This window comes from Nannobrachium achirus, assembly GCF_963921795.1.
Source record: "Nannobrachium achirus genome assembly, chromosome: 19".
Lineage (NCBI taxonomy): Eukaryota > Metazoa > Chordata > Actinopteri > Myctophiformes > Myctophidae > Nannobrachium > Nannobrachium achirus.
Window position 1 is genome coordinate 5,773,030 of NC_137826.1, and position 23,115 is coordinate 5,796,144.

Consider the following 23,115-nt stretch of genomic DNA (forward strand, 5'->3'; position numbering starts at 1 on the left):
CGAACGCAGTACTTCCGCGCTCTGCTGGCTCAAGTAAAGAAACAGTGCGTAGACGTGTAGGACAACAAAACCTATAATGTTGATATTCACATGCCTGCTGTGTGGTTGTTTGAGCAAGCTAGATGTAATATCTTTAAGGATATTCCATCTGGATACTGTTCAGGGCAATACTCCTGGAATTCCAGCTCAGTGCTGCTCACATAGTGGTATTTTCTCCAAAATGTTGTTCCCCTCCATGGGCTGGACATACCCGTATTGAACTATTGTAGGGCAATATATCATAGTATTGTATAGTAGGTTATGTTTTAATGTACACTCCTACTATATGTGCAAAATCTCTGTCTGTGTGTCTGTAGTTCACGTAAACAACCAATTTTAAAGTCAGCGCGCACTTCAAGGTAGTTCTTTCTCGCTGTTTAACAAATCATAGATTAGGACTTGGCTGAACAAACATTTCCATTTGTGAGATTTCGTTTTGTCTTAAAACCCTGAATATACCAATGTCATTTGCTACATAACAATAGACTATTTCACTTCCACCAGCGTGACCAGGCAGCAGGCAATCACATATGCAGTACTTAATGCAATAACCAGCACTGCCTTCTGAGCTACATATCCATGCATACAGTTACACGATAGCAATTCAATGGTCCAACAAAAACTTAAAAGCCAAATCAAAGGTCAGATAAAAATGGTTATTATCAGTGAATATGCATGAAGGATACTATCAACAGAGAATAGAGCCGGTAGTGTGAACATGACTCATCAAAGGAAGTTATTTTTCAATAATGCCATTATTCAGGGCTCTATTTATCCACTTATTATTGATAATGGTATTCACAACAACAACAAAGTCTGATCTGTACACTCTAAGGGAATAACACCCATAATTTCTATAGTCTAGGGATTGTTGAATTATTTCCAGCTTAATTAATGGTTTAATTAATGGTTTTGGTCAGCCTTCCTTGAGGGGGACCCTTAGTAAGGGTCCCTTACAAGTCCATTTCTACACTCCCAGAGTTATGGGGATCCTTGAAATAGGTTTAGATGTAGCAATTCAGGAGCATTATTCCAGCTTTGGGTTGCCGCCTATAACAAACTTACCACTAGATGTCAGTATTGAACTGTATATTGGTCAGAGTTTAACATTCTACTGTTGGGGTTTTCCTCTTGAGCAGTGGTGGAAGAAGTACTCAGATTTATTTTACTTAAGTAAAAGTAACAATACCACTATGTAAGAAGTCCTGTATTCCACATTTCTACTTGAGTAAAAGTAAAAGTACTCAAGTGTAAAAAAGAAAAAAATAGTTTTCGAAAATAGCAGATCTGCAAACTTACAACGAATTGTCTATATTCGAATGGCAAAGTATAAAATAGGCCTTAAGTGGTTAATGCATGTAATAATAATAATAATACATAATAAATATAGCTGTAAGCAGCAATAAAGTGGCCAAGAAGGAAAAACAAAAGAAATCAGCAAGGGGGATAAAAAGCAGGAAAAGTGGGAAAAGAAATCAAAGAAAAACTAGAAGCAGTGCTCTTCGGAGCACAGGTCTCTGCCAGGTCAGTCAGGTCAGTCAGGTAGGTTATTGTGGCCTCCTGGTGGCGCTATAATAGGCCATTGTGAAAAGGGTGGCATTTGTTCCTTGACCTAGTGGGAATGTGCACACACATCACAGGCTGCTTTCATGATTTGAGGCATTTTGTTCAAAAAGGAGCAATCCCGCAAACTTTGGAATCCAATGTTAGCCAATTAGGATAGAATATGACATATCGGACAAATCCGTCGTGATCACATCACTACACAGATATTGTGTACTGATTTGCGAGATTTTTCATGTTATCTTTAAATATTTCAAATTGACATGCATTCACTGTCATGTTTTGTAAAATGCATTTTAGATGCATGTGGTAAGGCTTGGGCCTTTCCAGGCCCTGTGTAGAGAGAAATGATTCCACAAAGAGTTTATTTTATTTAACGAAGCCAGCCTTTTATAATATTTATTGGCTCATGGACGCTCATGGACGCTTCATTTATTCACGCACATCGTGCAAAAATCCCAGGAGGAGATAGATTTGAACTGTTTTTTTCATATAATTAAGAATGGTGGGAGATCTAAAGGTCAGAGGTCAAAGTGGCAAAGTGGTTCGGCATGAGAAGACACATGTCTATAAAGATTATGTGAATACAGGTTTCATGGCTGTGTGTCAAACAGGGCATGAGCTATGCTTACCATAGACTCGAATTATATTCAATAAAATGATTTCATGTTTGACATGTTTTATTTTTCACTTTTTAACTCAGTCAGGGCCGGTCGACTTTTAGATCGACTATCTCATTATGGAGTTCCCTGCCAAGCGACTTTTATCGACTTTTATATAAAAGCATTGTTTAAGCTTTTAATTTGGGTTAATAGACGGAGCGGAACGGTTAGCTTACCTTCGGCTAGTATACAGACGTAAACCGTGAAAAAAAAGGATACGATTATGACGTCACCTTTAAGCCATAGCTTCCTGTTTACGTAGGCCTCTGCTAGCCGCTAGGCTCAATGCAAACCATCCGACCCTCACGCAGCTTCACTAGGTCGGATTTTGATTCGGAAACTTTCTGTGTGGCATCTGTATACGTTCCGGTGCCCATACCGATGGTGGTTTTAGACGATCAAGCACGAATTGAACAGTATTGAGCTCCGATGGCGGCCCGCGGGTCTCCCATTCATGTCAATGGGGATCGACGTCATCGTCCCATCCTTGAATGTTGTGAACCTTGGTTTTAACATGGGTTAACATGGGGGCTTCCACAGTCTATGGTCTATGGCTCGCTCTAGTGGTCATTTTGTGGTATGGTATTTCAACGTGGCTTGGTAAATTGATGTGATTATGATGATTAAAGTTGTACTATGTAACTTTTTTTATAAAACAAATCTTAAAATTCTCCTAACTATTAAATCACAAAAGTTTTAGAAGATCCGCGCCTTGAATTTCAGCCTGTAAAGCCTTCTCTATATGTAAACTGAGATCCTTGCCGTGGACCGGATCTCGCGCCAAAATTGCGTCATCACACTACCGGCCAATCACAGCGAGGGTTATACAACTGCCGGCCAATCACAGCGCATCTTGAAGTGGGGTCGCTATGGCAGCCATATTTGTTGTCGCCCGTCTGTACCATCCCTTCTCTAGGTAATTTCGCCTACCAGGCAGGGTGAAGAAGTCCGTATCTCTGGAATTACTGAACGCACAGGAACAAGGGACCCCTTAAAAGATAGATCTCAGCGAGGTGGAGGCAGACGCGGGGGTCTGAAGGTACGAAAAACGGACGAAAGACGCGGACGCGACCGCGGTTTGCTATAGGGCTAATGACCACTAGTTGGGTATCTTACACAGTATAGCTTTAAATATAGCTATTTCCTGGCGTTATAAGTGCACATTAAAGCAATAAGCCACAAGAGGCGAGTGGTTACCGGGGGAGTATACACCGGCTGAGAGGCGTTGGGAAACACGAGGCGTCAGCCGAGTGTTTCCGACCCTCTCAGCCGGTGTATACTCCCCCGGTAACCACAAGCCTCGCGTGGCTTATTGCTTTTCTAAAACGGTCACAATATTGCAAAATGAATATCATAGCATTGCATTATTTAAAGAAAAAAGTACACTTCTCCGCCACCAGGAAGAGACATTTCCTTGCGTTTACCAGCAGGAACGGGACTTACGGAAGCCAGTGTGTGTTTACAAAGTCACGTCATTCTTTTTGCCAAAAAAATAGGGAAACAACACTTGTGTTAGATCAGTCTCATGTTAAGAAGTTAAGAACCATATTCGATCCATACACATTTTTATTTTCATCCAGATTTAGCTGCTATATCACATCAAAAACGCTAGCATAGCAACCTAAGATAAACAGCCGAGTGGTGCCTGGAGAATAGAGGGCGCTTGTTGCCTTTACAAGCCCCGCCCGGAGCCATTCAGTCACTGTCCTATGCATGCGGGCGGTGCTTAGAAGCACCCGCACGGCAGGATTTGAGAGGAAATCAAACGCTCGCTTCTCTAGTTCAGCCTCACGGCACAGTGGAAAGAAATAACGCACCTGGCTTTGATATAAACTGATTCAAGGCATGGGTTACAGTCACGAAGTGAACGTGTCAACGGTCAGAGAACAACTAAAGACTTGTAGAGATCTGTGTCCCTTTTATACCCAAATATGGAGTGCACTGACATCAGCGTGATGTCATACTGCTGACATCAGTCTGACGGTTCACTGCGTTCTTCAGGGAACTCCATATATGGAGACCCATTGCTGCGCAGTGTCTCTGGACAACTGCTGATCTGACTGACCTCAAATCGGGCACGCACACTACCTATCTCGAGAACTGTCCAACCGATTTATGCCCATATATGGAGATCTGGTTGTCTAGAACCGCCGATCCAACCAATATGCCCATGTATGGAGATATCTGTGTCTGTGTCCCTTTTATGCCCATATATGGAGATCTGGTTGTCTAGAACCGCGATCCCACCAATATGGCCAAATATGGAGATCTCTGTGTCTGTGTCCCTTTTATGCCCATATGGAGATCTGGTTGTCTAGAACCGCCGATCCAACCAATATGCCCATATATGGAGATCTATGTGTCTGTGTCCCTTTTATGCTCATATATGGAGATCTGGTTGTCTAGAACCGCCGATCCAACCAATATGCCCATATATGGAGATCTCTGTGTCTCTGTCCCTTTTATGCCCATATATGGAGATCTGGTTGTCTAGAACCGCCGATCCAAACAATATGCCCATATTTGGAGATCATTCTTATCAATCCATATAATCCATATATGGAGATCTGGTTGTCTAGAACCACCGATCCAACCAATATGGCCATATATGGAGATCTATGTGTCTGTGTCCCTTTTATGCTCATATATGGAGATCTGGTTGTCTAGAACCGCCGATCCAACCAATATGCCCATATATGGAGATCTCTGTGTCTCTGTCCCTTTTATGCCCATATATGGAGATCTGGTTGTCTAGAACCGCCGATCCAAACAATATGCCCATATTTGGAGATCATTCTTATCAATCCATATAATCCATATATGGAGATCTGGTTGTCTAGAACCACCGATCCAACCAATATGGCCATATATGGAGATCTTTGTCTGTTCCCTTTTATGCCCATATTTGGAGATCTGGTTGTCCAGAATCTCCGATCGAACCAATATGCCCATATACTGTATGGAGATCTCTGTGTCTGTGTCCCCTTTATGCCCATATATGGAGATCTGGTTGTCTAGATGTGTTATCAAGGAATGACAGATATAGAGATCTCCATATATGTGTATATCGGTCAGCTTGGTGGTAGGACATAGGTGTGAGGGCCGCATAGCTGGCCAATGTATGTGACCCTGGGCGCACAAACTTTGAGCGCTTTGTGCCAAGATGTAGGCCAGATGTCGTCCACGCTTCAGAGCCCGGACAAAGCCAGATGTTGGAGCTTAGCTCCTTCCAGGACCACGGCTCAAAAATTATATCAGTCTCAACACCAATCCTGCGTCTGGGTATTGTAGTTTGTGACCAGTAAAAAGGTCATCCGCCCACAATGAAGTTGTTGATGGGGATGTGGATGAGCTTCACAAAGAATCCAATGAAACCCATGATGGCAAACCCAGTCGCTGTGGCCACACCGATCTTCATAAGTTCTTTAACGTCTGGTTTGGTGCATCTCCTCACCAGCCTGATGGAGTCTCTGATGAACTGCCGACTGGGTTCCACAAGCTGCAACTGCACAACCTGGTTCATGATGATGCTGTAGAGGTCTGTTTGTATGTTGGTGTCCAGTAGAAGTGAACGTGTCAACGGTCAGAGAACAACTAAAGACTTGTAGAGATCCGTGTCCCTTTATAGCCATATATGGAGTGCACTGACATCAGCGTGATGTCATACTGCTGACATCAGTCTGACGGTTCACTGAGTTCTTCAGGGAACTCCATATATGGAGATCCATTGCTGCGCAGTGTCTCTGGACAACTGCTGATCTGACAAAAGGTCAGCCTCCCACAATGAAGTTGTTGATGGGGATGTGGATGAGCTTCACAAAGAATCCAATGAAACCCATGATGGCAAACCCAGTCGCTGTGGCCACACCGATCTTCATAAGTTCTTTAACGTCTGGTTTGGTGCATCTCCTCACCAGCCTAATGGAGTCTCTGATGAACTGCCGGCTGGGTTCCACAAGCTGCAACTGCACAACCTGGTTCATGATGATGCTGTAGAGGTCTGCCTGTATGTTGGTGTCCGGTAGAAGTGAACGTGTCAACGGTCAGAGAACAACTAAAGACTTGTAGAGATTTGTGTCCCTTTTATACCCAAATATGGAGTGCACTGACATCAGCGTGATGTCATACTGCTGACATCAGTCTGACGGTTCACTGCGTTGTTCAGGGAACTCCATATATGGAGATCCATTGCTGCGCAGTGTCTCTGGACAACTGCTGATCTGACTGACCTCAAATCTGGCACGCACACTACCTATCTCGAGAACTGTCCAGCCGGTCGACTTTAAACTTGGAGTGAAGTTGGTCGGATCTGCGGATGTCCAGAACCAACTGATATGGCTATAGTGTGTATTGGCATAATGGAGATCTGGTTGTCCAGAACCTGATCTGACCGACTTCACATCGGGCACCACAACTCGAGGTAGGTCAGACGTATCTCGAGAAACGCCTCCAATCCAACCAATATGCCCATATATGGAGATCTCTGTGTCTTTGTCCCTTTTATGCCCATATTATGGAGATCTGGTTTGATATGCCCATATATGGAGATATCTGTGTCTGTGTCCCTTTTATGCCCATATATGGAGATCTGGTTGTCTAGAACCGCAGATCCAACCGATATGCCCATATATGGAGATATCTGTGTCTGTGTCCCTTTTATGCCCATATATTGAGATCTGGTTGTCTAGAACCGCCGATCCAACCGATATGCCCATATATGGAGATCTCTGTGTCTTTTTCCCTTTTATGCCCATATATGGAGATCTGGTTGCCTAGAACCGCCGATCCAACCGATATGCCCATATATGGAGATATCTGTGTCTGTGTCCCTTTTATGCCCATATATGGAGATCTGGTTGTCTAGAACCGCCGATCCAACCGATATGCCCATATATGGAGATCTGTGTCTGTGTCCCTTTTATGCCCATATATGGAGATCTGTTTGTCTAGAACCGCCGATCCAACCCATATGGCCATATATGCAGATCTGTGTCTGTGTCCCTTTTATGCCCATATATGGAGATCTGGTTGTCCAGAACCTCCGATCCAACCAATATGCCCATATACTGTATGGAAATCTCTGTGTCTGTGTCCCTTTTATGCCCATTTATGGAGATCTGGTTGTCCAGAACCTCCGATCCGACCATCCATCCGTCCATCCATTGACAACCATCATCCGGCCAACTTGATACCGAGTTTGATGTTGGTCTTGATTTATTTACACATTTCTTAACAGTACATGTAGTAAAGTCAAACGTAGTGCTAAAAGAATAACACAAAAAGCCCCAGGGAGCTTGTTTCCATTGTGGTCCATTTTACGCAGTAATACATATAATACATGCAATAGGCCTACATATTGGTAGTAAACTCAGTAGTATCAAAGGGTATATTTACAGATAAAGGAGCTGTTTCTGCAGGGGGGCCAATATCAATGGGTTCAAGGAGTTTGATTATGCTCAATTGTATTTCAATTCCAACCATTCTTTTATTTATTAAGGTTAGTTTGAGTTTGGTAGGGAGTCGAGATCTTTCATGGGTTTTGGTAGAGCGTCCAACGTTTTTGTGGCAGCAGATGGGTCAGCTGTCCGATCAGCGGTGGTCCAGGTATGCTGTGATGCATATATGGAGATCCCTGAAGAACTCAGTGAACCACCAGATGGATGTCAGTATGACGTCTTACTGACGACATCAGTGCTTTCCATATATGAGTATAAAAGGGACACAGAGCTCTACATCAGTTAAGTAGTTCTCTGACAAGTTCACTTCTTCTGGATACAAGCAAGCAAACAGAAGTCCTCAGCATCATGGATCAGGTTGTGCAGTATAAGGACCAGGTTGTGCAGTTTGTGGAGCCCAGTCGGCAGTTTGCCAGAGACTCCGTCAGGCTGGTAAAGAGATGCACCAAACCTGACTTTAAAGAATTTAAGAAGATCGGTGTGGCCACAGCAACCGGGCTGGCCATCATGGGTTTCATTGCATTCTTTGTCAAGCTCATCCACATCCCCATCAACAAGATCATTGTGGGCGGCTGAATTCTTACTGGTCAAAAAACCACAAGACCCAGAGGCAGGACTGGAGTTGAGACCGAGGATAAAGGAGATCTCATTTTTACATTCTATATGTATTATTTGACTGGTTAATACAACCGGACGAAGAAAAGGAATTTCATGGCAAACATATGGACACCGTGACTTGTATTTTATGTTCAAATATAAAGTTGCATTTGCTTAACCGATATTTACAAATACTTGGTTGGCCAGCCTGGAGCGTGTGGAACTCCATATATGGCAATATGACTGATGTCATATTTGATGACGCAACATTCAAAGACTGATGTCATATTTGATGACGCAACATTCAAAGGCGTGTGACTAAACTCTGAACACTGCTGTGAGGCAGTGTCCTCCACTGAAGAAGACAAGCACAAACCTAGTATCAGAACTCGAGTCACACAATGACTATTCTTAATCATAAATTCAGGCCTCACTGGTTGACGTCTTACCGGACATCCCGGCAGCGGGCCAGGTCACAGTTATCGGGTTTCAGGATGTATTTACGTGATCCTTCAAGGTGGATTCCGGGCGTGCCTCAGCGCAAGATGTCAACCCCCAAGGAAAGAAAATCAAAGACAAAGACAAGCTACGTCACTAGCGCAGGCACCAGTGGAAGATCATCAAGAGCAACAGCAGGATGCGCCTCAGACAATGAGCAGCACATCTCTCCTCAGGGCCAGCGCTCACTTGGTCAGCAGTTCCTCAGCTTCGTCAGGATGCTGCGCGGCGACGCAGAGGAACTGCGACAGCAGATCGGCGACCTGAGGAGGAAGGTTCGCCATCCACCAGAAGATGGACATCTAGTCCAGCCCCCGGTAAACCACGACAAACCAGAGCTCCTAGGCTCTAATGAGTCTAGCCTTCTACGGGAGAGACATTCACCGGTGTCTAAGTGTCCACCAGAGAGACAACGTGGCTTCTCCCTGGTATGCCATGGCTCTCCAGAGCTCCTGCACTCTAATGAGCCTAGCCGTACACCCAAGAGAGATGGGGTCCGCCCCTTGGAACGCCATGACCCACCAGAACTGCTACACTCGGGCCAGTCTAGCTGTACATCGAAGAGACCTCAAGATCCCCCCTCTGTGCGACACAACTCACCAGAGCAACTACACTCAAACCATATGCGTATATATGAGTATAACCATACGCCATCCCCCTCTGTGCGACACAACTCACCAGAGCGACTACACTCAAACCATATGCGTATATATGAGTATAACCATACGCCATACAGACGGCGTGTACATGCCCCAGCATGCCATGACTACAAGCGTAGCCGTATGCCAGAGAGTCGCCGTGTTCATGCCCCAAGACACCATGACTCGGCAGAGAAACGACACTACAACTATAGCCGTACGCCGAAGAGACGTAGAGTCGATGTGCCCATACGCAGTGACTCACTGGAGCTGCTATGCTCCGACGGGTCTAGCCATATATCGAAGAGATGCAGAATCCAATCCCCAGAGTGGCGACAAGACCGTGCCCGAGCACACCTCGACTCACCGAAGCAACGGCACAATCGCTTCTACAGATACAGGGGCAAACGTAACACCACCTCTCCATCAGCCAGGACTCCAGGACTCGATGTCTCCCAACTAGAGGTCTTCGGGTAGGTCCCGAGATCCGAAATTACCCGGATTCCGAGCCGGGTAACGGGGCCATTCATGCGCAGTGAGGTCGGGGCCGGGTCGGAGCCGCCGCCGTATGTCCCGGGTCCTGGGTATCTGATAGTGAAATCGCCGGTTCCTGATACCCGAGGGGAACCGAGTCAGCCGAAATTGAAAAAAAAAAGATGTGCACAGGTGCAGTACAACGATTTCACCACAAGATGGCCCTAAATGATACAGCTTGTAATCTTAAGCCTTGATGGTGAAATACAGTTGTTTAGAACTCAAGTGGAGGACACTGTCTGCCGTGTCTGGGGCAGTTATATTATTATTATCAAAGATTTGATAACGTAACATGTTGGTTAGTGGTTCACAATGGAGTTGTCATCGCGTTTTGTCATGCTCTGCAAAGCATAGTGGAAACTTCAAAGCAGACTATAGCCTAATCAACAACACAGATTCGGCCGCGATTTGCAGTCGGAAATGGAAAGTGTCTTCTGCCGTCGGCAGGTTGTCGGCAGCGGATCGTGACTTTTATCGACGCGTCAATGGGAAACTGGACTTGCTCAGTTTTAATCAGTCGTCCTTGCCCCACCTGGAGTGAAGGGGGGTTTTGTTTTGGTGAGAGAAAAGGACGGGGGAGGAAACTCCGGTTGCCAGATTCTGTGAGTGAAACAAGCGACCACGTCTATGAAAACAAGCCTAAATAATCTTGAAAGCAAGGCCAAATTAGCAAAACAAGCCCAAACAAAAGCAGCCCGCAACTACAAATGTTTACAAGCAACTTTACAGGAAAACAAGACCAAAGTCGCTTATAATAAGAGTTGCCGGGTACCGAGGTGTCATTCTGAATGCAATGTTCCGTCGCACGACTTTTAAATGCCAAGTTTACCAACTACGGCCAGCAGACTACAACAGTTTGCAGCCGTTGGAAGTAGTCTGTTTGGTGAAAAGAATGACTGTCTATGCTGTGACCATAGGAAGCAGTGTAGGCAAGCAACCACTGCTCCAAGTTCAAGCAACTGAAGCAGAGCTTGATTCAGGCATAATAGCCAGTGTTGGCACTGTGGGAAGAGCCCACTGAACAAGTGGAGTGCAATCTGAAGATGGTCTATGCAAGGAAGCAACAACAACAGGCATTTGCCCATCCTCCACATTGTTCACAACATCAACAGCAGGTCTCAGGAGAAAACTAAAAACTAAAAAGAAAAGGAGAAAGACAAAGCACCTCAGACGGACACCTGTAACCTGAACACAGTAGACCAAACCGCCTGGAGACCGGAAAAACACATATTTTTAAGCATCCCTTTTCTACGAAAATAGCTGAAAGCTTTTAGTTCTATAGCTATAGCATGAGCTTGCAGATTTTCCTTTGCCTGAGATCTGATTTTGAGGGTGAAAAAAAGGAGAGGAACTGAACTGGGAGACTCCAGTCAATGTTGTACAGTATAGAGCACTGTTTCCCAAACAGTGGGTCAGGAGGGAACCATGCGGGACCAATTCTTATGGGTTGAGTAAATTATTCTTTTTTGTTTTTGAAGCGGTGAAAGCCGCTTCCAAGGAGTGGCTTTGTGTGTCCCAAGTCCATATATGGTCATTTCAGTCCAGAATGAACAGGTTTTATCAAAAACAACATGTGTGTCCAGTGTCCCATGTCCATATATGGTCATTTCAGTCCAGAATTAACAGGTTTTATCAAAAACAAAATGTCTGTCACCTCATGTCCATATATGGACATTTCAGTCCAGAATGAACAGGTTTTATCTGTCCCGTACGTCCAGAATATGTGTGTAGTGTCCGTCCCGGTCTGATGATTGGATACTTTGAGGATTGGTCAAGCTTCACATGACAATTCGGCCCTCCAGATAAAATCATTCATTCATTCAGAATATAAAGAATGTATAGATCACAGAGTTCATAACTCTAGAACACATAGAATAAAAGTTCACCGCTTCACTTCGAACCGAGGTTTGATTTTTAATTATTATTATTAATTTTATATTTCAAAAGAAGAACAATTACCAGAAAAATCTAATTTTTTCACAAGTCAAAACTAATTCAAACTTGTTTTACATTTAAAATTCCATTCCATTCCATAATTCCATTTAAAAAAAAGTACTTTTAAGAAGCACCTGTGCTTTGCATGGTATCAACCACACACATGCATATCTCCTTGTATGGGCCGTTCTGTCCGTGACATTACCGTAATTGCCGGACTATAAGCCGCGGCTTTTTTCCCATGTTTTGAACCCTGCGGCTTATACAACGGTGCGGCTTATATCGAGATTTTTACAGCTAACGGCCAGTTAGTTCGTTTTACAATGGTCTTTAACAATAATTTATATATAGATGTTTACAGCTAACGGCCACCAGGGGCGCTCTAGCAGGAAGCAGGAAGGACACCTGCGGCTTATAGGCAGGTGTGGCTTATATATGTAAACATTCGTTTTTTGTTCTAAATTTAGCTGGTGCGGCTTATATTCAGGTGCGGCTTATAGTCCAGCAATTACGGGTAGTTATCTCCATACATGGAGTTCTGTGCTCATAGAGACATATAGGGACAAAATAGGCACACAAAGCCAAGACGTAGAAGAAAAGTTTTGTCTTTTTAACAAGGAAAAAAAGAAAAATAAATGATTTACTTAATACCCAAAATGGGTCAGGGCCCCTGTGTTCGTTCGCCGAATCGCTGTTCTAGGTGACAGATGTTTTGTTGTGCTGCTTGCTGCGTTCCAAAAAAGCGTTGCGGAACAGAAATTAGGGTGATTACGGCGTTGTCTCTGCTCGGGGGGAGCGGACGAGCAGGCCGGTGGAAATGCGACGATTGGTATTCAGCGAAGCAGAGGCCTCCGTTGTACATGCATCCGTGTGAAGCAGGCCAAGCACATGAATATTCAGAGAGCCACTGTTTAGCACAGCACTGAGTGTGATTTCCTGCTGCTCTCTCACTTCATTAGGCTAATTGTCTCCCTCATTTGCGCCGTGCACTCGTCGAACAGTCGATTCGGAACGCAATGAACTATAAGCAAAGCGAGCGCCACACCGCCAAGGATCAACAAGCTGATCGTGAGCGGGCCTTATAGCACGTGCGTGTGTGTGTGTGTGTGTGTGTGTGTGTGTGTGTGTGTGTGTGTGTGTGTGTGTGTGTGTGTGTGTGTGTGTGTGTGTGTGTGTGTGTGTGTGTGTGTGTGTGTGTGTGTGTGTGTGTGTGTGTGTGTGTGTGTGTGTGTGTGTGAGAGAGAGAGAGAGAAAACATAATGACAGGAGATAATCACTTGTCACTCAGGCAGAAGTCGAGGCTTTAGTGGATCATTTGATGCATCAGATGTGCATTGCATCATGTGCGTTTGTGCAAGCATAATGTTGTGTTTCTCATGCACGCACGCACACACACACACACTCAAAGCCACGCAATGCACCCTCATAAAACACGTTATGAAAGAGTCAAGCAGAGCAGCGGTACAGAATAAATGGTACGTACATATTCTGCATAAAATCACCCACACTGCTCCTCCAAGCCTTCCAGTGCTTTTTCACCGAAAGCCTTCTGTTGGAGATACGTGCGCAATGTGTGCATATGCGGCATTGGCTCAGGAGCTGGAGCGGCAGCTTTGGAAACGGAAGGTTCCCAGGTCGAACCCGGGCTCTCCCATAGTTGGTGTGGAGGTGTCCTTGAGCAAGACACTGAACCTCTATTGCTCCCGATGAGCAGATTGGTGCCTTGCATGGTTTCCTCCACGGTCGGTGTGTGAATGGGTGAATGTGAAGAGGTACGTTTAAAGCACTTCGGAGAAAAGCGCTTTACAATGTAGGCTACATTGTAAAGTGCTATACAATGTACATTGAAAAGCGCTTCGGAACACTATACAGAAAAATACACTATATAAATGCAGTCCATTTACCAAACACACGCACAATGTCCAATTTTGATTGGACATTGCCTCAAAGCATCGAGGTGCCAACTTGCGACATGTGCACAAGTAGGCCATGTATGGCCAACTTGTGTGCCAGCAGAGCGTGCCATGAGGTGCGCTCACCACTGGAGATGCCAGTGACATCACCACTGGCATCACCAGGAAGCTGGTCCCTCATTGGCTGTTAATGATGACGTTGCCAGAAATGCTGGTCCCTGATTGGGCTACGGGCTTAAACATGGGCCGACACCGACATACCTACATACATACGCAGCCGAACGCATTACTTGCTGGCGCAAGTAACTAGAAGACTGTTCCGGGTGTTCCCAAAAGCCTGATTAGACGATAAAACGCTTTTTTGAAAGTGAAATATCCCTTTAATATGAAATATTGAAAAGATAACAAGAGCATCAGCTTCCTCAGTCTTCAGACAAAAAAACAGCAGTTAAAACGGTGTCAGAGATTCTTTAAAAAGACGTTTTGTTTTCTCACTGGAAAAAAACAGTGTATAGAGAATATAGGTTGCTGCCTTCAGGAAGGAGATACGGTGTTCCAGCATACAATAAGGTCAGACTAAAAATGTCCTTTGTCCATCAGTCGACTTTAAGGCTTAAGGCCCTTAACCACTGGGCGCGATAACGATACAAAATATCGTTTTTAAATTGTAAAGTAAAGTACAAATACCTCAAAATGTTACATATAAGTACAGTACTTAAGTAAATGCACTTAGTTACTTTACACAACTGAACTATACATGTAAATGTAACAGGTAGACAAACTGAAAAGTTAGACAGACAGACAGACATACATACAAATACCTGCCCACCACTGTGGAGAAGTGGGGCGTTACATCATAAAAAAAAACACCTCATAAAAAAGTGAAAATAGCCAATCTAATAAGCTCACAACGCGTCATGATATCACATGTTGTGAGCTTGTAGATCGGCTATTATTTAAAAAGTATAACTTGCAGGTCTGCAAGCTCAAAGCGTGCCGCATCGAGCTTGCAGATCTGCTACTTTTGATGCTTTTAAGTGACGCTGTAATGTGACCAAGTAGGCCATTAATTTAGGCAACAACAAAAAAGAAGTTAAACTAGAAATATTGTTCCTACGAAACAGTGTGGGATCGCTCGTGACTAAATTCTGCAGCGTGCTAACTTTCACGTGAAGCTCAACCAATACTCCAGCTAACACCACTCCCAGATTTTCCACACCTCAATTGCACCTCTTTGGCTAAGGGCCCTGCCTTTGTACTGTCTGCGACGGAACTCACTAAATAATGAAGATAACAGTGTTCTCGCCTTTCAGGCGAGCCCAAAATTATGGACGCAAGGCAGGGTTCTTCAACGTTTTCAGGCCAAGGACCCCTTGAGAGAGAGAGATGAAGCAGGGACCACCACAACCTGTTCATAGATTCCCTATATTTTCATATTGTTTGACAGCACAATCATCAGTGTATTTTGGATTCATGTCAATTTGTATTTTCTGATATTTAACCACTTGAAAATTAACTTGACCTTTCACTCTGTACTCTGCCCTTTTTCCACTCTAGACCAAACGTCTTTGCCGAAAATCTCTCGCCTCGCTGCGAGGCGCTTGTAGATCGGCTATGTTTGTCTAAAGATCTTGGAATATGGACGATACGGTTCAAGTGGTTCATATAAAAAAATGGGGAAAAAAAGATTTGGGGGGGGGGGGGGCCCTGTAGTAACTCTGAGGACCCCCTAGGGGTCCCGGACCCCCAGTTGAAGACCCTTGACATAAGAGTTTTCTGCCTGACAGCGCCGCAACCCAGGAGCCGTGAAAATACACGACACGGTTTGCTTGGCAGAAAAGCACAATACGATGCACCCACAGATCTCTCCCTCTCTCTCAGCTCACGGTCCAGGGTGCTCAGCGGGCTAGAGATAACATCATGATTATTTCAGGAGGGCGACAGACAGCTCAGCAGTTAAATGTAGCATACTGTACGTGATGGAGGAAGCTGGTCGGGAACCCCTCCCTTCGCTGGCCCAGGAACCTGGAAGTAATGGACAATATGCTGCGAGTCAGTGAGGGAGGGACGGACGCATGGGCGCTTTACTGCCTGCCGCGCAACAGAGGAACTCACCCATGCAGAAAAGGCCTTCAGACAGGCCCCAGATAACCTCATGCACTCTGAATTATTCAGAGGACGGGCACAGTGACAGACAAGCACACATGGTTAGGTTACCCTTACCCAGGCCAGGGCCGTCCATAGGATTCTTGGGTGGAGGGCCGTGTGAAGTCATTTACAGCAGCAGGTGCTGGTCCAAGGACCCTTCCTGTGTTTTTTTAATACATTTTATAATCGGTTTAATTTGGGTTTTGATTAATATAAATAGGCCTAATTGCGTCATTTGTCATGCAAATACCTCCAAATACCCCCAAAGAAGCATAGATGTTGGCATATTAGCTATGCCAAGGCGATGATCTGAAACATAATATAGACATAGGCCTACAACGACTGTGGCACACTGGCAAAGCAGCGGTGGGCAGCTGTGGCCCGTCAGAACACAAGAATACAGTAGAAATAATATTAGGTCCTATCCACGAATTTCCTACGCCCCATAGTGCATTGCGCAGACGTTTGCACCGATCTTCCGCCGCCGATTTACAAGCTCACAACGGGTTGCATCTGCGACGCGACGTGAGCTTGTATGTCTGCTGTTAAACCCGGAAGTTTGGTCCTGATAGTCTCCAGTAAACCCCCGGGGAAAATTGTGGATACATAAAACCACAGGTGGTGCTGCAGCACCTGCAGCACCTATACTTCCCACGGCTATGAGGAGAAGATAGAAAATAACGGGGTCCCCCTGATAACAGGGCCCCCTCCTCGCGAGCGCGTTGAGTTTTTCATGATATGATATGATATAATACTTGTTGTCAGTTCACACTGAAATGTGTCTTGCGACACAGCAGCCAAGTATGCGAAACATATCGTCGTTGTCGGGTGGAAACCCTGTATGTCCAAAACCGTTTGTTTTGTATTTATCATTTTAAAAACGATTTTAACTAGTGAAAACAGCCCATCTACAAGCACACAACGCCTCGCACCACGAGGCGTTGTGTGCTTGTAGATCGGCTGTTTTCACTAGTCTTGTGTGACAGTCTTGTATGATGAAGCAGGGCTTTACTTTATGAAAAAACATAAATATTTGAAAGTTGGAGATACAAGGTTTCTGCCCGACAATGACGATATATAGGCTACAAACATTTGACTCAAAGGAACAAAAATAGGATTACATACATAAGGATACATAAGGATAATACAGACAAGAGCAATATTGTCCACTGCCCAGCCTACCTCTGGTCAAGGAAGGTTAGGCAGGAACAGACAACACCCGGAAGTTGGCACACCATGGGACGCCGCCATGACATTTGGGTGGCGGAAGTGACGAAGTGCTCATAGACACTAATGTTATTTTGGGTGGCACTTCCGCCACCCAAAGTGTCATGGCGGATGGCCATGCAGCCTAAAATGACGTTGGTGACTGTTCTTGCTGAGACCTTCTTTGCCTCTGGTCAAACTCCTGATTAAAGGCTCTTTCCTACTGGTGATGATAACGATAACGATATGTCGGTGACGGCGTTCACACCAATCATGGCGGCTTTATCGTTGTGGTGTGGACACTACCATCCACTTCAATTTAAAAACTTTAGTTACTAGTTACTAGTTACTAGTTACTTTAAAGCCATACTGTGTAAGTTGCCCAACTAGTGGTCATTAGCCCTATAGCAAACCGCGGTCGCGTCCGCGTCTTTCGTCCGTTTTTCGTACCTTCAGACCCCCGCGTCTGCCTCCACCTCGCTGAGATCTATCTTTTAAGGGGTCCCTTGTTCCTGTGCGTTCAGTAATTCCAGAGATACGGACTCCTTCACCCTGCCTGGTAGGCGAAATTACCTAGAGAAGGGATGGTACAAACGGGCGACAACAAATATGGCTGCCATAGCGACCCCACTTCAAGATGCGCTGTGATTGGCCGGCAGTTGTATAACCCTCGCTGTGATTGGCCGGTAGTGTGATGACGCAATTTTGGCGCGAGATCCGGTCCACGGCAAGGATCTCAGTTTACATATAGAGAAGGCTTTACAGGCTGAAATTCACGGCGCGGATCTTCTAAAACTTTTGTGATTTAATAGTTAGGAGAATTTTAAGATTTGTTTTATAAAAAAAGTTACATAGTACAACTTTAACCACTTAAGTCCTATTTTATACCATGGCTGTTTGAAAATAGCCAATCTACAAGCTTACAATGCACGCACCGTGAGCTTGTAGATCTGCTATTTTCAAACATTTTGTACTTTTACTTTTGGTTCTTTAAGTACATGTTGATGCCAATACTTTCGTACTTTAACTCAAGTACATTTTGAATTCTGGACTTTTACTTGTAACAGAGTATTTCTATATTGCAGTATTGATACTTTTACCACCACTGCTATAGTTCAACAGACCCACTGTGGGGCCCAGGTCAGATTTGAACAATATTTGTGAATGGCATTCAATGTCAGTCCAGCGTACAGTTGGCTGATTGTGAGCTGAATATATAATGGCTTTCATCAAAAGAGGAGATTGCAGAGATGGTTGATTAAATCATGTTTATATTTAATTACTTCATGCTCAAGGACATAAATAGGGAGCATTTGAAAAATGCATGAACAATGTGAAGATTTATAGCTTGGGAAGACATCAAATGGTTGAGCAGTACTGGATTTTTTTGTATTAAGTTTATTAATCCTATATTATGTGGTCCTGACACAACTCTAGATTAGGATCTTTGACTTTCTTTTGAACAAAACCTAATCATCTCATTGGCTCATCCTACTGATCATTCTCATCAGGCAGGGACGTGTAGAGAATGTTAGGGCCTTTTGGTGGAAATGTCGAAAATAGAAGACCTCCAAGCTCACAACGCGTTGCGCGAGCTTGGAGGTCAGCTATTTTCGGTTTCCACACTGAACTGAGATGTGGCGTAATGGCATGGATTTCTACACAGAGAGGGCAATTCTTTCAACATAAGATGCTGCATGCATTCAAGTTCAGGAGAGTTTGGACAAGGCAATTCTCCTGGATGCTATACTGCCCTACAAAGGCAGAGTGCAGTAACTACGTTTTGGGACACACCGACTTATTTGTGTCGCCCAAAGGTCAAATTAGCCTTCATGATATTGGGGGATGAACAATTACCTCAAGAACAGATGTACAATCAGTGTAATATCAATTTTATATCTTTATCTCATTTGGCTGATAAGCTGTAACACTTTTAAACCAATTTTTTGGTGAAATTCGAAAACGTAGTTACTGCACTCTGCCTTTGTAGGGCAGTATACCTTTGGTTATGGCATGGAAAGGAAAGGATGCATTTGCATTTCTTTCACCATAGTAAAAACTGCATCCATGGTCTGGAGAGGGCACTTTTTACAGATGGATAAAAGGGCAGGGGCTCAAGCCCCCTCTGATGTCTATGTGTGCATGTGCCACACACACACACACACACACACACACACACACACACACACACACACACACACACACACACCATACGTGTAGTAGTAGTAGTTGCGACCGTCAGGTCGCATTTACATTTTTGGACACTACTCCTACACATTTTGGCCTAAAATCACGCTGCGACCTGACAGTTGCTTATCTCCCGATTAGGGAGTCTTACTGGTAGTAGTAGCAGTAGTAGTAGACTACTATAGGCAGGCAGGCAACAAGTCTTTATTGTACTGTAAAAAGCAGACCTGGGTATTGTGCGGCCCAGGGGCCGTATGCGGCCCTTTGGTTCACTCTGACCGGCCCTTGTAGGGTTAATGGAAAATTACAAAATAAACACATTTTATAACTTTACCTCATGCATGGACTAAAGCTCATTTCTTTTATTTTTAAGTTTCTTATTCACTTACATATGGAAGCAAAGCGTACATCAGCACGTGTGCGTGATCATTGGATGTTGTCTCAGTAACAAGCAGGTGGTCAGACTGGTCACAAGTCAAGACGAACCTGCCTTACCTTACCCATGGCTAAAGTGGCAAAAAATGCAGGGTTCGATGCCGAATGCAGGGTTTTTAACAAAAAATGGACTACTGAAGTAGGAGGTAAAGCTATATGTTTAGTAAAGTTTGCGGGGAGCACTGCCTTTTGGCCCGGCCCTCCACAATATTTTCTGTTGTTCAGGTGGCCCAATGGAAAAAATCACACGGTGGTCGTGTGATTTTTTGAAGTGAGCGGTGGTCGTGCTTGCATAACGTCTTCAGACTAGGATATAGGTCTAGGATGTAATTGGTGATGTAATAAAGGCTACACACACACACATTGCTATGGCAAAACGCTGAGGAAAAAGTGCAACAGAATAGGATGTAATTGGTGATGTAATACAGGCTACACACACACACACATTGCTATGGCAAAACGCTGAGAGAAACACATTGCTATGGCAAAACGCTGAGGAAAAGGTGGCTACAGACACACGCACAGCCACTCTATGGAACGGTTTACCACCGCTCAAAAATAAATGACTAGGCTTATGATATACACTATATACTATATAGTGTATATCATAAGCCTAGTCATGCAAGTCTCAGGCATTACCCAGCCTGCACTTGGTACAGCTTGCTGTGACACAACATTTAATGACAAGCAGTGTGTATCTTACTATCTTCAAACACCTTGCAATCAGCTTTGCTCAGAAGACTGATGATGAAACAATATGTACAGCAAACTAGGTGGCTTAAATATGACCTCTGGCGCCAGTATTTCAGAAAGCAATGGTCCTCATGCTTTATGGATAGAGAGGGGGGACAACCTTAATAAATACCCTGGGCAGTCCCTTTAAAACTACAATCCTTCACTTTCTGTGTACGTTCTATCCTCCGGATTGAGAGAAGTGATTGCATATGTTGGTTGTTTAATAATTAGAATAAAATCTTTAAACCCAGTGTTGATTCAATAGATCTTTCTTTAGAAACATACAGTATATTATTATGATCATTATTAATGTATTTTATTTTATTTTTACGTCTTGTCGTGAAAAAAAAAATCTTATAGTTTTGACTGTTGTTTGAATAAAATGTGTATCTTAGATTTATATAGTCCTTTTCTAGGTACTCAAATAGGCTTTAGATGGTGGGGGGAGAAAACAAAACAGGAAGAAAATCAACTTAATAAACACAATAATAATGTCTTGTGTTGTCTCTTCTAAAGGATCACAAGTGACTCAAATAAGTCACAGACTGTATCTTTAACATTGGTAATGTCCAGGGACATGCTGGGCCCCTGATTCAGCCCGGGAAAAAGAGTTGGAGAGGCCCTCTTTGCGCGCTATAGAGAGAGATCTCTCTCTATAGCGCTGCTGCTACTCAAAGATTTGCCATTTCAGTGACAAGCCAGTGGGCCAATTACATGAGTTATATTTCGTCATTGTCGGGTGGAAACCTTGTATGTCCAAAACCGTTTGTTTTGTATTTATCATTTTAAAAATGATTTGAACTAGTGAAAACAGCCGATCTACAAGCACACAACGCCTCGCACCGCGAGGCGTTGTGTGCTTGTAGATCGGCTGTTTTCACTACTTTTGTGCAACGGCCTTGTATGATGAAGGCTTTACTTTGCGAAAAAATTTATAAATTTGAAACTTGGAGATATAAGGTTTCTGCCCGACAGTGACTATTTACTTTGTTGGCCGCCCAGCCCCCAAAATGAAATGAAGGCAGACATTTTATTTTAATTTTTTTCTTAATGGCCGGCCTGGACCGGCCGGGAATGAACCGGCCGTTCGGCAGTTGTTCCGCTTTTCCCAATGGCCAGCACGCCCCTGGTAATGTCTGCCACCAACATGACACCGTCAGGGAGCAGTTTACTATGAAAACCTCCACCGGCCGTCCGTCCGTCCGTCCGTCCGTCCGTCGGTCACACGTCACACGTCACACCTTTGCCCTGCTCATATCTCTGCATCAGTATGACATCACACCACATGTGTACACAAACCTTTGTGTACGTTGCTGTGGCAACAGTCTGTTGTTGCTGGTTTGTTAGTGTACGTTAGCAACCATGGTTTTACCCTAGCAACCAACTGTTTACCCTAGCAACCAACTGTTTACCATAGCAACCATGTTTTTTTACCCTAGCAACCAACTGTTTACCATAGCAACCAGATACGCAGAGCAGGGATCTCCATATATGGGCATAAACAGGTGACATCACACTGATGTCAGATACTCAGAGCAGGGATTTCTCCATAATATATGGGCATAAAAGGGATTCTGTTAGGGATCTCCATATATGGGCATAAAAGGGATTCTGTTAGGGATCTCCATATATGGGCATGAAAGGGATTCTGTTAGGTGATCTCCATATATGGGCATAAAAGGGATTCTGTTAGGGATCTCCATATATGGGCATAAAAGGGATTCTGTTAGGGATCTCCATATATGGGCATAAAAGGGATTCTGTTAGGGATCTCCATATATGGGCATAAAAGGGATTATGTTAGGGATCTCCATATATGGGCATAAAAGGGATTCTGTTAGCTGTTAGTGATCTCCATATATGGGCATAAAAGGGATGCTGTTAGGGATCTCCATATATGGGCATAAAAGGGATTCTGTTAGGGATCTCCATATATGGGCATGAAAGGGATTCTGTTAGGGATCTCCATATATGGGCATAAAAGGGATTGTATCCCAGATGATGCCCTGTTAGGAGATCCACACTAACAGAATCCATATATGGTCCTACCGACAGCTGCTATAAGCCAACCCTGGTGATAAGGTCTGAGTCGAAGAAATGCTTCTTTCCTGGCAAGAATTGCCCCTTTATACTGTAGGGCTTGTTTGTGTATTGTATGACATCACGCCACATCATCGGCTGAGGACTGTGTGATGTCATCATATCTCCATATATGGAGACATAAGTTGCTCATGCCCAAATATGGGCTGGTGAGGTCAGACTTAGTGTGATGCGTAGGTTATCTCCATATATGGAGATTCAACTTCAATGAGTAACCATGGCAAACTGTCAACTGCCCGTATGTCTTGATAATTGGTAAAACAAACTTTTGGCCTATTTGTGGAGATCCGATTAGGGAGTCTTACTGGTATTGGTTTTCCATCCACAGCCTCTCTAACCAGCTGCTATTATCGAGCGGTACGTGTGACGTTGTGCAGCTACTTGTCTGCAGTGGAGGAAGAATACTCACATTTTGGACTCGAGTAAAAGTACCAATACCACAGTGATTGCTAGAAGTAAAAGTCTCACA

General features: G+C 44.2%; 3 protein-coding genes across 3 annotated transcripts; 1 reads left to right on the forward strand and 2 right to left on the reverse strand.

Moving 5' to 3' along the window:
- Positions 1 to 5,574: 5,574 nt before the first annotated feature.
- On the reverse strand, positions 5,575 to 5,787 carry LOC308304220 (protein transport protein Sec61 subunit gamma-like; the record flags this gene model as incomplete). The annotated part of the gene is made up of 1 exon (XM_080748784.1): positions 5,575 to 5,787. One exon carries the CDS (start codon positions 5,785 to 5,787, stop codon positions 5,575 to 5,577), a length of 213 nt encoding a protein of 70 aa, XP_080604910.1.
- A 247-nt stretch (positions 5,788 to 6,034) lies between these two features.
- On the reverse strand, positions 6,035 to 6,247 carry LOC308304249 (protein transport protein Sec61 subunit gamma-like; the record flags this gene model as incomplete). The annotated part of the gene is made up of 1 exon (XM_080748816.1): positions 6,035 to 6,247. One exon carries the CDS (start codon positions 6,245 to 6,247, stop codon positions 6,035 to 6,037), a length of 213 nt encoding a protein of 70 aa, XP_080604942.1.
- A 1,821-nt stretch (positions 6,248 to 8,068) lies between these two features.
- Positions 8,069 to 8,296, forward strand: LOC308304163 (protein transport protein Sec61 subunit gamma-like; the record flags this gene model as incomplete). The annotated part of the gene is made up of 1 exon (XM_080748722.1): positions 8,069 to 8,296. The coding sequence occupies one exon, from the start codon at positions 8,069 to 8,071 to the stop codon at positions 8,294 to 8,296; it is 228 nt and encodes a 75-aa protein (XP_080604848.1).
- Between the last annotated feature and the right edge of the window lie 14,819 nt (positions 8,297 to 23,115).